At 39.0% G+C, this 14418-nt stretch overlaps 1 protein-coding gene across 1 annotated transcript; it reads right to left on the bottom strand.

Moving 5' to 3' along the window:
* Positions 1-1175: 1175 nt before the first annotated feature.
* PHT4;2 (phosphate transporter 4;2) lies at positions 1176-6026 on the bottom strand. Its single transcript, XM_086570885.1, has 8 exons — positions 5423-6026; positions 3641-3867; positions 3058-3406; positions 2919-2963; positions 2619-2765; positions 2041-2178; positions 1806-1839; positions 1176-1689 (listed from the first exon to the last, which is right to left on the bottom strand). Exons 1-8 carry the CDS (start codon positions 5837-5839, stop codon positions 1517-1519), a joined length of 1530 nt encoding a protein of 509 aa, XP_086427011.1. The 5' UTR covers positions 5840-6026; the 3' UTR covers positions 1176-1516.
* Between the last annotated feature and the right edge of the window lie 8392 nt (positions 6027-14418).

Here is a 14418-nt window from a genome sequence, read left to right as displayed (position 1 = left end):
GGGCGGCTCCCCATTTTACCAATCATAAGTAAGGAGGTCGTCACCACAATGGGCCTACCACGTTCCATTCTAAGGATATCCTCGTTATTCTCCACAACTCAAAGATATCTCTCGACCTCCTCCGACCGAAAGTGTCATCGAATCGGACATTATAACAACCCTTTTCTATCAAAGATTCTTCTAAACCCTATAGCCTTACAATAACCTACTTACTTAAAATAACGAAATGGACGGAGAGGAAAGCAAATGGAAATGGGAAAGAAAAAACAAATGACAGAGCACTCACCGGAAAACCCTAGTCGGCGTTTTTCGCGGAAGAAGAAAACACGGCAAACTTTTTCAGATTCCAAATCTGATTTTGTATAAACCGCCCGTTCGAGTTACCAAGGAGTAATCATTACACAATAACGCGGCGACACGCATTACGCTTCAACCATTACTCGCGTGCACGTAAGTTAAAACTACCTTTTCCGCCATTCACGAGGCCAAACATTCAAAAGTAGCTCTTACCGGTCGGTTCATCCATCTTCATGTTAGCACGCTCCACCACGCTTCGTCGACTCTTTCTCAAGAAATAAGTTTCCCTTACACCAACGCCTCTACCGGTAATCATAGGGCATCGCGACTCGTGAGGATATAAGCGGCCCGAAGATATCGACCTCCAAGACGGACTGATAACATGGAACGTGTCGCAGATAGATGACTCCAAGACCGACTGCGGCGCACGAGTAGGTGGTGCGAACGAAGACATCTCGCATTTAACACTTCATCGAATATAGAACGGCCGGATAGAAACACATCCCACCGGGGTAATGATTGCTAATATCTTAGTGGTAATCTCAACACCGGAAATAGGGACTACCGCATCTACCCCCAATCATAACAGATCCAACCCAACACTCATCCGCGATCTCCACCCTACATTTGTACAAAAGAATACACGTGTCGGAAGGATCTCCTCTCTCAAAACTCTATAAATACCACCCTCCTTGGAACTACGTCGGACACGGATTCTTCTCTCCCCGAAAAGGAAAAACGAGAAGATAGTGGCGATTAATTCAGCTGGCCCTCGGTCACATCAAAAATCCTAACCCTTCCCGTTCATCCTAGTAGTAATTAGGAGAAAACCAAAACGCACCTTTACAGTGGGCACCACTAACCAGTACTCAGTTCTCTGCTATTCAATTCCTCTCAATAAAATTCAAAAATCGTTGTAGTACAATAAAAGTAAAGGATATAGTGTTGGATCGGTCAGTGGCGTGAATTTTGTTTCCATCAAACAGAGTATTAGGCAACCGTTCTAATACTATCGACTTTAATACAACATCTTTATTGTTAAAAAATAAATATATTCCCCTCCCCCCCTCTAAAAGCCAAACTTTTCGGCTGCTTCACAAGTTTTGCCTGGTCAGTATAATTTCAGCAATGGCCTATCCAGCAAGTGTGGTTCTGATGTTTAGATGGAATGTGTTATATTGATGAAGCATGTTTTTAAGCCCCAGAATGAATTGTAAATTTAGAAAAAGACTTGCTCTCCTGAAGCATAGAGGTTCCAGAAAACAGTTGTGGCTAAGTATAGGACGGCAGTGACTGTTAAGAATGCTTGGAACGATCCTAGCCATTGAACAAAATACCCCGTCCCTATTGTGCTGATTATTGCAGCAAATGTACCCACAGCATTTGTGATTCCTGTTTTCACCAGAACAAACAAGAAGTGTAAAGATTGTTTTAGTATACTATCCTTCGCTTGTAAGCGTGTATGTTCTACAAGTCTAAACTTAGGTGGAATATTTAAAATAACATACCATGAAGAAATCCTGCACACTGAGGAGCTATATCCTGATAATAAGACAGTCAACATATAATAGTATCAGACTTCAAGCCATTTGTGTAAAAAAAGAATAAATAACCACCAACTTTATGATAATTAACTAAAATGCGTGGCAAATTTACAAAGGAAACCGGAAATTGGACGTGGTCAAGAACATATAGTAGAATACCGTGCTATATAAAACTAAGTAGATGAAGATGATAACTTACTTGCATGTTGAGGAGAAAACCAGCTTGGCCGAATGAGCTAAAACTCAGGGCTGCTGTAAAGAGCACAGCTGCCCAGGTAGGTGTCTTCACATAATTTAAGCAAAGCAGTGCCAGTGCAGGTCCAATGAAACCAATTGACTGCCAAATTAGCAAGTTTGTTGAGTTTAATTACGTTAAATATAGGGATGAAACACAAGGTGAAGCAAAAAACACTGGTGTGTTGCACCTGAGGCTGACTTTGTACTCATTGCTTATGTTTTTAAGTATTCAGTTCCAGTCGGGCGGACCTATGAGTTGGCTGTCCGGGGCTATAGCCCCCCTAACTTTGCCCAAAAATATAGTTATTCATGAATTATAACCCCCAAAAAACAAAAGAAGTCAAAAACCAAATAGTAGTGGCAATTAAGGCTAGCCCCCCTCCCCCTCCCTTTCCTTGTGGAGAATCCTGCATCCACCCCTGGTTCCAGTAGACTCGCATTTTATGAGCTACCAATTGTTCAGACTACTAGTTTAACTTTCTTCAGAGACCCAGACTTAAATACGCACAAAAATAATCGAATACTTGCATACGAAGTTACCTGCATGATTTTCCGCACAAAAGTGATCGAGTGACCTTTCTTGATCAAGGCATCCGAGGCAACACCTGCAATGTAACCCGAAATGGCCATCATCCCCCACGGGATGGCACTGAACCAGGCAGCTTGTTTTAAGTTCACATTGAACACCTGTTTTAGCAATACAGGGGACTTCCATCAGTAATTACAGAGTCTGCCATATTGCCCTTCTAGTCTCTCCAGATTAGTATTACCAAATCACACTTTTAAAATATCGAATAAGCATAAGAGCGCTTGAGATGAGTTGAAAGACTGAAGACTTACAGTTTTGAAATAGACAGGCATCCATGAGAGAAGAACAAAGTATCCCTACAAGTCAGAAGCGATTTCAGATGACAACAGAGTGAAAAGCCAAGAAAACCAAAAATAAAAGTAGAAGTATTATGTTTTGACTTGAAATTACCCAATTGTTGGTAACATTTGCAAGGATAAGTGCCCATGTAGGTAGTTTTGATAATAGTTGTTTTAGAGTCGGAACCTTGCCATTCTTTGTGGCACTATTACTTTTTCCGGCTTGAATCAGTTGCAATTCGGCATTGCTAATTTGGCGACTATCTTGTGGATCATTTGTAACACCATAGGCCCATATAGTCAACCACAAAATTCCAAGGGAAGCGAACAAAAAAAAAGGTCCAGACAATCCGGTTGTAGACATCATAATAGGGGTGACCAGAAAGCCTACAACATTTCCAAGGTGAAACCCACCCATGGAAATTCCAACTGCACTTGCCCGTTCATGGTTTGGAAACCACCTAATTCAATGAGAAAAGTAAGAAACTATAGTTAAGTTCTGACGTGTTAGAGAAGTAGACCATCCAAAAGATTACAAACTTCTGTTGTGAAGGGCATATGTAAAGAAACTCAAGTTACCCGAAACTATTGCAGGAGTCGATTGGAACTAAAGAAATCTCTCAGCTTATTCTAGAAATTTAAACAAGGTTTTTATTTATTTTTCTACTAGCATCAGGAATGATTAAAACTGTTACCTGGATAGGAGAGTATTCATGGAAGGAAGAGCAACACCTTCAGCCAGCCCAAAGAGCGCGCGGACAGCCAAGAGCATGGGGGTAGAATGGTCAGCAGCCCATGGTGTAAGAAGTGTAGCCAATGACCATATTGCAACACCCCATGCCATAGCCTTTTTGCCACCATATTTATCTGCCAACTTTCCTGCAAACCCCGACGACAATAGGTATCCCCATAGAAAAGATGACTGCACCCACACGATTACATTATTAATTAGTACATGTAACCGAGATTACATACAAATATTTGAGTATGAAAGCGTTCATAGTCGCCTAGTCGGTACACATTGCAAGATACCAAATCATAAACATGCACACAGACTACAAAACACATTCATTTTCACAAGGTAAATGTTATGAGTGTACATAATTATTTTACTTACTAGTATGAAAAAAAATTATACAAAAAATTTACTTACATGATCATAAATTATGTGTTGTACATAATTATACAATACCGTTTGTAAAAAATAAAAATAAATAACACAAATATGTATAGGACCTGTATCAATTTTTATGGGGCAAATATGAAAAGAAAAAAGTGACCAAGAATCACACATAAAAAAATTACTAAAATACTATTATAGCGGGAGGTGGGACTTTATAAGTAGTAATAAAGATTTAATCCACCCGAGGCCTGCTAATGCAGAGCAAAAGAGTTGGGCACAAACATGGAACATCGTGTTCTATGATTCAAGCCTATGCTGGGTAGTCGGGTACAGATAGGCGGCCCTTGTTTCCTAGCCCAAATTAAATGTGGTCCGAAACCCAGTTGCTTTGAGCCTTTGACTGGGTAGCTGAGTTTGATCCAGTTTGATTGAATCAACACAATTTCAATTTCAATGGGTCAACCTGAAACGCTAAAACCAGTAGTTTGATCCAGTCAAGCCAATTACCCTTCAATCCCACCCATGCGTGTTCCATGATCCAACGTGGATGCATCATGGATGTTTTTTTTATATAAGGTCCCCCTAACCCCACGAGATTCACAGAGCAAAAATGTGTCGGCTATACTGAGTTGATCAATAATTTTCAATCCACCAAAGCATCCACCAACTATTTTCTAAATAAAATAAAAATAAACTATTTTCTGCTCCAACTTTATTATTAGTCAATCAAATTGAACCCAGTAAGCAGCAAACTTTGGTGAAGGATCCAACGAGCTCTTCCCAAACACAATTTGTCCTTTCTTTCTAAATTTCAGTAACAACTTCCTATTATGACAAGTTTACGCTATAATCAGATTTTATTCATAATTCATATTCTCTTTTGGAATTTCACTAATCAGCAATAAATTGTTGCTAAATAATCACATACAAATACAAATTTATTTGGAACTTTTCTGTTTTGAGTTAATATTTATATATTTTTATATCAGTTATCTAGAGCCTCATGTAACAATATACAAATTCTGGTGACTCTCCACTCATAATCAATTGGTCGCCCGAGAAAGTATGCGTTTTTAGCTAGTTTCAGTCAATTATTCAAGTCAATGGTGAGTTCCAACTTCCAAGTTGTACTCAATCCAAACTAGAGGGACGCAATTCAAGATCAAAATGAGGGGCAGACTTAAAATGGATCCATAGATCACAGAACCTGAACTTAAAATTGACTAGTTTCACCTACTTTGGAATGGCAAAACAAAGTGATTACGCAACACACCAGGCCACCAAGTAAGAGGCGTAGAGTTCTAAAACAAAGTAAAAGCATCACAAACTTACAAAACAAAGCCAAAAGGAGTACCTGAACAATACCCAAGAAGGAACTACTCCACCCGTGTTTAGCAGCAAGAGGAACAATAGCAACAGACATAACAACACGATCTGCATTACACAAAGCCATCACAAAAGCTGTTAAAAGCACTACTTTAACTCTTTCTGGAACAACAAACACTCCACTTTGTTTGAATCCTTCTTCTTCTTCTCTTCTTATAAACAATCCTCTCTCTACTCTCTCTGCTCTGCATTGAATAACTCTTCTTTGTACCAACTTCTCTGTTTCCTCTGTTTTCAACCTTAGATCAATAGAATTCTGCCATTTCTTTGACTTAGAATTGATATCCGACTGAAATATTTGATGAGGTTTTCTTAAAATGATTGAGTTTAGCTTAGAAGTGTTGAAACAAGAAGATGTACGTAACATATTGGCTGTTGTAGCCATTGAAGAAACTCTGTTTCTTTGAGATCAGTGGTTGTTGGTGGACAGAGTCTTATTTTCTTTTGGTTTGGTTACTAATTATATATTTATATATAGTGTTGTTGTGTCATGAGTGAGATGTAGAATAAGATTATAGTACTAAAAGAAAGGAAAGAGAAATGGAGGGAGGTTGGTTTGAAGGGAAGTTGGTGAAGTTTTTTATTAAGAGATTGTCTTTAAAAAGACTCTCAAATTTATTTTGTTTTTTTTGTTTTGGTATCTAATTTATTTCGTTGCTAATGAACGAGTATTTTCAGAAAAGTCCACTAATCTACGGGTAACAACATGAGCCAATTAGCCGCACCCCCCAGGGAAATTAGGGTCTTTCTCCTTCCACCCCCACCCCCACCCCCCTAGATGGGAAATTAGAGTCTTCCCCCCTCAAATATACATAAAAAAAACACAGTCAACCCAAATTGAATTCTTTTTTGTGTGTACTTAGTGGGAATATCTTAATTTCCCTATCTAGTAAGAGGGAAATCCTTATTAGCTCATATAGTGAAGTAGATAATAAAAATAGTGTTATGGTGAATAAACCTGTGAAGAAACTACTATGAGAATACTAACTTTTGGATTCAATTAAAATGGTAAGAAATTTAATGATTTTCGTATTTTGTTACATGCTTTCCTAGTGTGGTCTCATTATATCCTATTGAATTAGAGCATATTAGAACGGTATACTGTATAACATGATTCTAATAATAATGATTTCTAAACATATTGAATCTTGTTTTAATTGAATTAGTTTAGTCCTTGCAGAATAATGTGGCCTTGCAGAATTATTACTAAGTGATTAAAACATGTCGAATAATATATCGAAACTCGTACACAATTTTGGTTTTAGGCTATTTGAATTCAGTCCATTTTAATAGTCTGGATTTTGGACTGTGATGTAATGGAAATGAGATTTCAGTTTCGTTTATGCTTACAAAATGGCAAAGTAAAACGCATATTAAACACATGATACATTTCAAATGTTTAGCAAGAATGAGGAAAAAAGAACGCAATATGCATCTTCATGTCATTCAACAAATTTTTATAAAATGTTAATTTTAAAACACAAATAAGCTTTTCGTTTTTTTCATGAAATGAACCTGTGTGCGTGTGTTCGTTTTAAAACTCATGTTTTAATCAAACCAAATGACACATGCAGAGTATATCTGAGTATAGTAACCGGAAGAGATGAGTTGAATCACATGCATTAGCTCATGTGCACAATTTAAGTAATTGGAAATAAGTAACGAGATCTATAAGTTGTTCCGATTGGAAACAATTTATATCATAATGAAGTAAAATGTGTAAGTAATTGGAAACAATTGAAATTAGCTTACTTAGAAAAATGTAACTTTATATCATAATATTATATCAAGTGGTTGATAAAAATTTACTGGGGGGGGGGTTTTCCAAAAATCCGATTTTTCCTAATTCCAATCCGATATTTTTCTGAATTTGACAATGATATTTGTGTTTCGATATCTGAAATTCTGATATAAGATTTTTTCAAAAAATAATTGGATCGGAATTGGATGTATTTTCAAAATCCAATCCAATCCGATTTCCGATTAATTTTCAAAATTTTAACATATAGCCGTCTATTTCATATAATTACTAAATTAAAACTACAGATAGTTTACAAACCAAATAAAAACCCTAGAGAAGTAAAATACATTGTCTTTCTCACAACTTCAAAAAATCAATAATGTCATTCTAGCATATGTCTATATATCTTTCTCACATCTTCTTATTTATTTAATTAATGCATTAACATAAAGAAAAAACTTGTTGAATGAACGTGTTAAAATGTCTAAGTTGTTTACTAAATTAATACATTTCAAAATGATTGCTAAATGAATGTATTAACTTGATTAAAAATGGTTATCCTAAAAGAAAATCTGATTATATAATTTAAATTTCCGATTTACTTTTGAATTTTACCAATTTCGAATTTTTCGAATTTTTTTTTTATTTTCCAAACTTTTCCGAATTCGGAAAATAAATTGTCATTTGAAAAATAATTGGATCTGATTTGGAAAAGATATTGCCAATCGAAAAAAAAATTGGAAAATTTTCCAAAAACCCTTTATCTGATCCGATCCGAAATCACCCCTAAAATTCATCAATAATAATATAAACCATACTCCTCTTCTCTATCATATTGTTTTCCTATATCACAAGATGCATACTCTCACAAATAAAGTTTCCTCTTAGTACTATATATTTTCTAAATAAACATTCTAGATAAGAGTTTAAAAGAGTACTGAAAATGAAAATACAGCCCGACCCTTAGTTCTCTAACTAGAGGACTGAGGTGTGGCAATGGATAAATCGGTCATTGTAATTAATTTTTGTCAATTTCTACACTTATGTTATTCAATGAATAAAAAGTTTATTCGATATCACATTTATGATTATTGGCGAAATTGAATCGATTAGTCTCAAGACAAACTGATTTGGGCAATGGTTTGAACCATACAGCAAGATAAGTGCGGTTGAAAAATGAGATTTCTCCTTCGAAGAGGCTAACTTTAATTATAAGTAAGTTTCAATTTTATTGTCTGCTCTACATCAGAATATGCATGGCCTATGTGGACCTTTAATTAAATCCATAACAAGACTATTTATGAATGAGCTCAAATTGGTAATCTGACTAATCTTCAACAAAAAATGGTGATTGAAAATGCTAACCCAATAATCATTAATGGAATATGCATCACCTATTTTAGATCCTTAGAGCATCTCTAGGTGGTGGTAGCATACTCTTCAAATTTGAAGAATGCGACCACAGAATCTGGTAGCAAATTTCGACCAACTCTAGGTGGTCGCAAATTAAATAATTCATAAAATTCATTGGAGATGACCTCGCAACATTAGTCTTGGCGCTACGCCAAGATCATCGTCGTAGCGACATTACCAATCGCCCCCCAAGTTCAAAAAAAAAACTCACGCGACATTCCCACTGTCGCACCAAATTGAAAAAGTAAAAAAAAATAACTTGTGCAACATTAGTAGTGGCGCGCGTCAGTACTACTGGCGCGTGGTGTTGGTCAAAGTCAAAAAAAAAACTTGGGACGACATTAGTACTGGCGCGCGACATTACTATTGTCCGCTCCGCATCCGCATCCAAACCTCCAGATTTGCGAACAATAATGCAAACAGACAGGTTATGCGACCATGAATGAGGCCACCTAAAGATGGAATTCCGAGAAATTCCGAATTTTTTCTTCAAATATGAAGGATTTGACAGGTTATACTACCACCTAGAGATGCTCTTACGACTCTTTAGATATGAACAAAAATTAGAAATTTGTTTGACCTTCAAAAGAAGAAAAAACAAATGGTGACTGAAAATGCTAACCTAATGACCATTAGTGGAATATACGTCGCGTATAAATCTCTAACAAGTTTGTTTATATACGAAAATTAACTAGTAATTTGTTTACTCTTTAAAAATAATAAAATAATAAAATAATAAGAATAATAAGAATAATAAGAAAAATTGGTGATTGAAAGGACTAATGTGATGTTCACCATTGAATATATATGCACCGTTTATTTGGACCGTTTGATACCAAACAATACTAAAATTGGTGATTGAAAAAGCTAGCTAACTAAATGATCATCAATGAAATGTGCATCGTCTATATATTTGGACCATTAGATCTCTAAATATATTGTTTACAAAAATGAACAAAGATTGTTAATATTCTAATCTTCAAATGGTTGGTGATTGAGAAACGTCCTAGTGATTCTAAGTGGAATATACATCACCTATGTGGGTCGCTGGAAAAGACTTCGGTCCTCAACGTTTAGGACCTAAGTCCATCCTAAACGGTTTCGGACCAAACATATGGTTTTTTTTTGTGTTTTTTAAAAATCTGCTGAGGACTTTTTGTGTGAAGTTGCTGTGGGAAAAAAAATTGTGGTCCGGAACCCGACCGAAACTTTTCTCGTGGGCCGTTTTATCCCTAAGAAAACAAAATTTGTAATGTTGTAATCTTTAACAAAAAGTTATTAATAGCAAAATAAAAAGTGAGCGCTTGAAAAATTCTAACCTGATGATCATAATTGGCACATGCACAACAGTATTTTAAATACTACTAATGTTTGATGTATAAACTAAGCATAGTTTGTGATTTGGAACAGAATCTGGAAAGTCCATCAAATATTTCGGTTTTTGACAAAATAGGAAATAAAAATATGGTCAAAAAAAATTGTAAATTTCAAAAGTTTTCGGAATCTGTTGGAATTCCGTTCAGAATTTTGGTTTTGGAGTCTATTGAAATTCTAGAAATTCCAAAAATTCTTAACTATCTCTACACTATGTGATATAACACTTTCATCATTTAATCTAATCAGCTCGCTCCGTTTTAAGTAATTTACAAAACACTTATAAGAACCTAATACAAGCTACTAACTATTACACAAGAAACCAAGACTGCCTCACTCTTTTTCTTCCTTTCTCCCATCCCTTCTCTCCTTTCTCTTTTTTTCTGTTTTTCCTTTCTCTCTACCATGCGGCCTCCCTTCTCTCTCCCCATCTTCTTCTCTTTATACCCCTTCCATCCCCTCTCTGGATCATCCACCTGTCCCCCCATCTAATGATTCCCCCTTGTGCCGTACCTGTGCCACGTCCGCAATCTAGGGTTCCGCAACTATGTTATCATACTCTCCGGTGTATATTGTTATGTTGCATCCTATTCGGTGTCCCTCTGACCTGGTCTCGTTCGTGGACATGTTTCCCTGCCCTCCAAACTATCTCATTACGTTGCATCCACTCGGTGTCCACTGACCTAGCCTCCTTTCCCTAATTGAGCCACCACAAATGCCCCTTCTCGACTCTGCGGTCCTGATTATGGACCCGGGGTCGAGAACCCTCACCACCTCATTCTCTGTGCCTTTTAATGTCCACTCATTGGTTTGCGTGTGATGTTGATTGTAATCATCACGCGCATTTTCGCCGCCCCCTCGAACCCCGAACCACCGACATCGACCAGTATCTTTTGGCTAAGCGCCTGTCTGCCTTCTTTTCGGTTTTCCCAATTTTCTAAAATTACCTTTTTACCCTTCGTCCCTTCGATTTTCCCACCTCTTCACAAGTACCTTTATGCCCCTCCCCTATATAACCTCTTCTCCTTCTCCTTCCTCTCCCATTTTACCCCTTGCGCTTTTCCCTTGCTCCTCTACTGTTTTGCCCCCTTTCTCTCTTCCGGCCAACTTTCGTTTTGTGGGTACGTCCTCTCTTCTTATGGTGACTTGCTTTCCTTCCAGGCATCCTCTACGGGCTCCTCACTTCTCTACTTGCTTCCCTCGGTAAGTTTTCTAAGCTGTTTTTTCTTTAGTTTTCACTATTATTTGAAATCATTCAAATTCTCGCGTCTGTTCATTCCTTTCTCCGATGTCGGATTCGAAATTCGGTGACTCTTCTTTTTCCCGATCAGGTAGAGTAGCGTCTCCACCCCCTTCGACCCCTGCTGCGGTCCCCTCTACCTCTGGACGACCGATCTCATTGTTGTCGCCCCCTTCCCGGTGCCGTAGACCTAATTTGGTCGCAATTAAGGCTGCTTACGACATTCCGGCTGACATCACTTTAGAACACGTGCTATCTATCACCCACTACCCCCACCTGGTTCCCCGACGTCCGGGGTACCTTGTAATCACGGTGGGTAAAATTGACGCCGGTTTACGGTTACCTCTCACCTTGTTGGGCGTCAAGATATGTAATCATTTCAACATTCCCCCTTGCCAAGGCATAGGGAATTTTTGGAGAGTTATGTACGCTGCGAACTCCTATAATAAGACAGGAGACCCTAAGATCACAAGCCGCGATATCTTTTCTCAATATTATATCAAGCAAAGTACCAAAGATGTCAGTGTGGCGTACCAGTCTTTTTGTGTACGCCCTCGCAAGCAATCTTTCCTACTTCATGTCACCTCCTCAGATAAAGTGTTGCATCACTACCCGTTGTATGTATCAGGGCAATTCCTTTCCGCAGACCTTTCTTCTGACTTAACTCTTAACCATCTCGCCTTCATACCTCGTGGTGCGTATCCCTATTCTTCCCTTCTCTTTTTATATATTCCCCATGTTATCTCTGACCGTGGTTTCTCTTTATTTTGTAGGTTGGCGGCCGGATTCCAAGTCCCAAGTTTTCTCCGACATTTCGTGCCCTATCTTTCAAAGGCTTCGCGACCTCGGCCACGCCCAAGCTGCCCGCCTGGGTATCCACCCTACTACTGCTACCCCCCCTGTTATCAGTTCCCAACCTACGCGATATATGCGATTTCTTAGCTCCCTTTTATCGCCCTCCCCCTCCTAAAGAACGTAAACACCGAGCATCACCCCCTCTAAAGAAAAAGTCTCATTCCCACACCTCCCGCCGCCAACATCCCCGCACCTCCACACATTCCCCCGTCTCCCGTGAATCACACGATCCTCCTACCTCCTCTGCACCAAAGGTCGTCCCTTCATACCGCTCCATTTCCAATTGGGACGACTAGTATACCTCCCCACACTCCCCTCCTAAAAACATGGATGTTCACACCCAAAAGCTGTTCGATAGTGATACCGATGAAGATGTGGTGATGGAGGTTCCTTCCGCCGAGGTGTGGGCACCCGCTGACCAACCTCCTTCCAATAAACAGCGAACCACCGCGTCTGTTGAACCTCACTCTTCCACTCAGTGGACTTCCACCTTCGAAGAACCTGCTGCCACTACTTCCCCTGATGACTCTTCCCCCTGCCCCCGCCGGTCTGGCAGAGAGCCCATTCCTAATACTGCCCCGGCCTCTGAGCTCACGCCGGTAAAGGACTTTTGTCCTATCTTCAATGTGCGCAACCACAAATTGAATATTGTGGACTCAGCACTTATTAATGCGGCCGTTGCCTCATCACTTTTTTACAACGCTCACTTGCCTAAGGACATTGCGTATGCTAACGGGGTTCATTCGATCAACACCGAACTTCCCTATACACCAACTGGGAGAGGGTACTGTCTTCGCTCTTTCTCATTCATCCATCAAATTATTATCATTTTTTTTTAATATTATTTTATTGATACTGATAACGAATTTTACAAAAAAAATTAGGACAAACATACAACAAGCTGCGCCGCAAGTCCTTTCTGAATAGCAAATCCTATCCTTCTAAAAACAAACTCGTTAGAACCAGCTGATCATAACGTTACTATTAATAAATTTCTGAAGTCTCTTGAGAAGCTCAACAGACTGTTGTTCCAAGAAACCGAAAGTGTCGAAACTAAATGGAATGAAACAATGCTGGTTAACCCTGCAAGCTTCCTCATGCTTCTACATCTTCCCTATCGCTGCTCTCTTAGCTGCTTCTCCTACCTCAAAGTCACCATTCCCCAACCCTACCAACGGAGAGACTCTAGTTACATCAACACATGCATGTTTTCCCTCAAACCAACTGTAAATTAAGACATCCGCAAGCCGAAGAGTCGATCTTCCCTCATTCGGATCAATGAGAAAGTTAATAGGAGCTTCTTTCTTCACTTGTACCCCAACCCTCCAAAATGTATCACATAAAATGTCTATGACATGATCATGTCGGTATTTGAAACCTGGAAAATGTCGACAATGTGCTGCATGGTCCCCGAAAGCATCCAATTTACTCTTTTTGCAAACAGGGCATAAACCACTGTCAGAGTACAAAGGAATCATGAGACGGTATCAGAGAATAGAATGATACTCCACCGGCGACATACACTGTCCAAGTCCTTCTATTGGAATAGCAAGTAGAAATCCTTTGCGTGTTCCGATTGCAAGCATCCCATGACTGCCTTTTGACGAACAGATAAATCAAACTCCCTCTCGAGACCAGCAACAATCTTACCGTAGAATGCTTCCGCCAAAACGTTTTGTGGTTTTGAGGGGATGGTAGCATTCACAGCCAGAGAATTGAGGTCAAAATTGGGTAGGAGGAGACTCAATGCACTGCTAGCAACATCAAGAATCTCATCCAAAGGCACTGTACCACAACTCCTAAAAATGTGGTCCTGAAGCTCAGAAGTCTGAAAACGGGATGCCATAAAAGCAAATGTAGAGACATCAGTGGCACAATAAATACCTAAACCACCTAGACGTAATGGGAGTGTCGATAAACGCCACTGTAAATCACCGAAGCCAGGACTATAAAAAACCACAATACCTTGGAGAACACTGCGGAGATGCCGATCAAAAGTCTGAGCTGCCTCTCTGAAAAAGGATGGTGGACAAGTACGAATCACGAAGACCAACTTAGAGAGCCCAACACAAGCTCGTAAGAGCGCTAACTCACACTGTGGATCTTCCAATATAGCCAAACGGTCCATCAGAGTCATAGCCTTGTGAATACGCTTGCGAGCAAGACCCATGACAAAAGATGCATCAGTGCTAACTGCACCTCCAAGCAACCTAACCCCCTGACAAATCTGAAGGAAAAAGACCGGGAGTAGAGCGACATGGATTTAGTGATGGCCAAAATATCTCAGTTTTAGCCACATTAAGAACCAACCCATAAGAAGGTCCTTCTTCCTGAATTATAC

The sequence above is a fragment of the Coptis chinensis genome, chromosome 7, assembly GCF_015680905.1.
Source record: "Coptis chinensis isolate HL-2020 chromosome 7, ASM1568090v1, whole genome shotgun sequence".
Lineage (NCBI taxonomy): Eukaryota > Viridiplantae > Streptophyta > Magnoliopsida > Ranunculales > Ranunculaceae > Coptis > Coptis chinensis.
The sequence above is the reverse complement of the archived record's forward strand: the minus strand, read 5'-3'. Positions and strand labels throughout refer to the sequence as shown.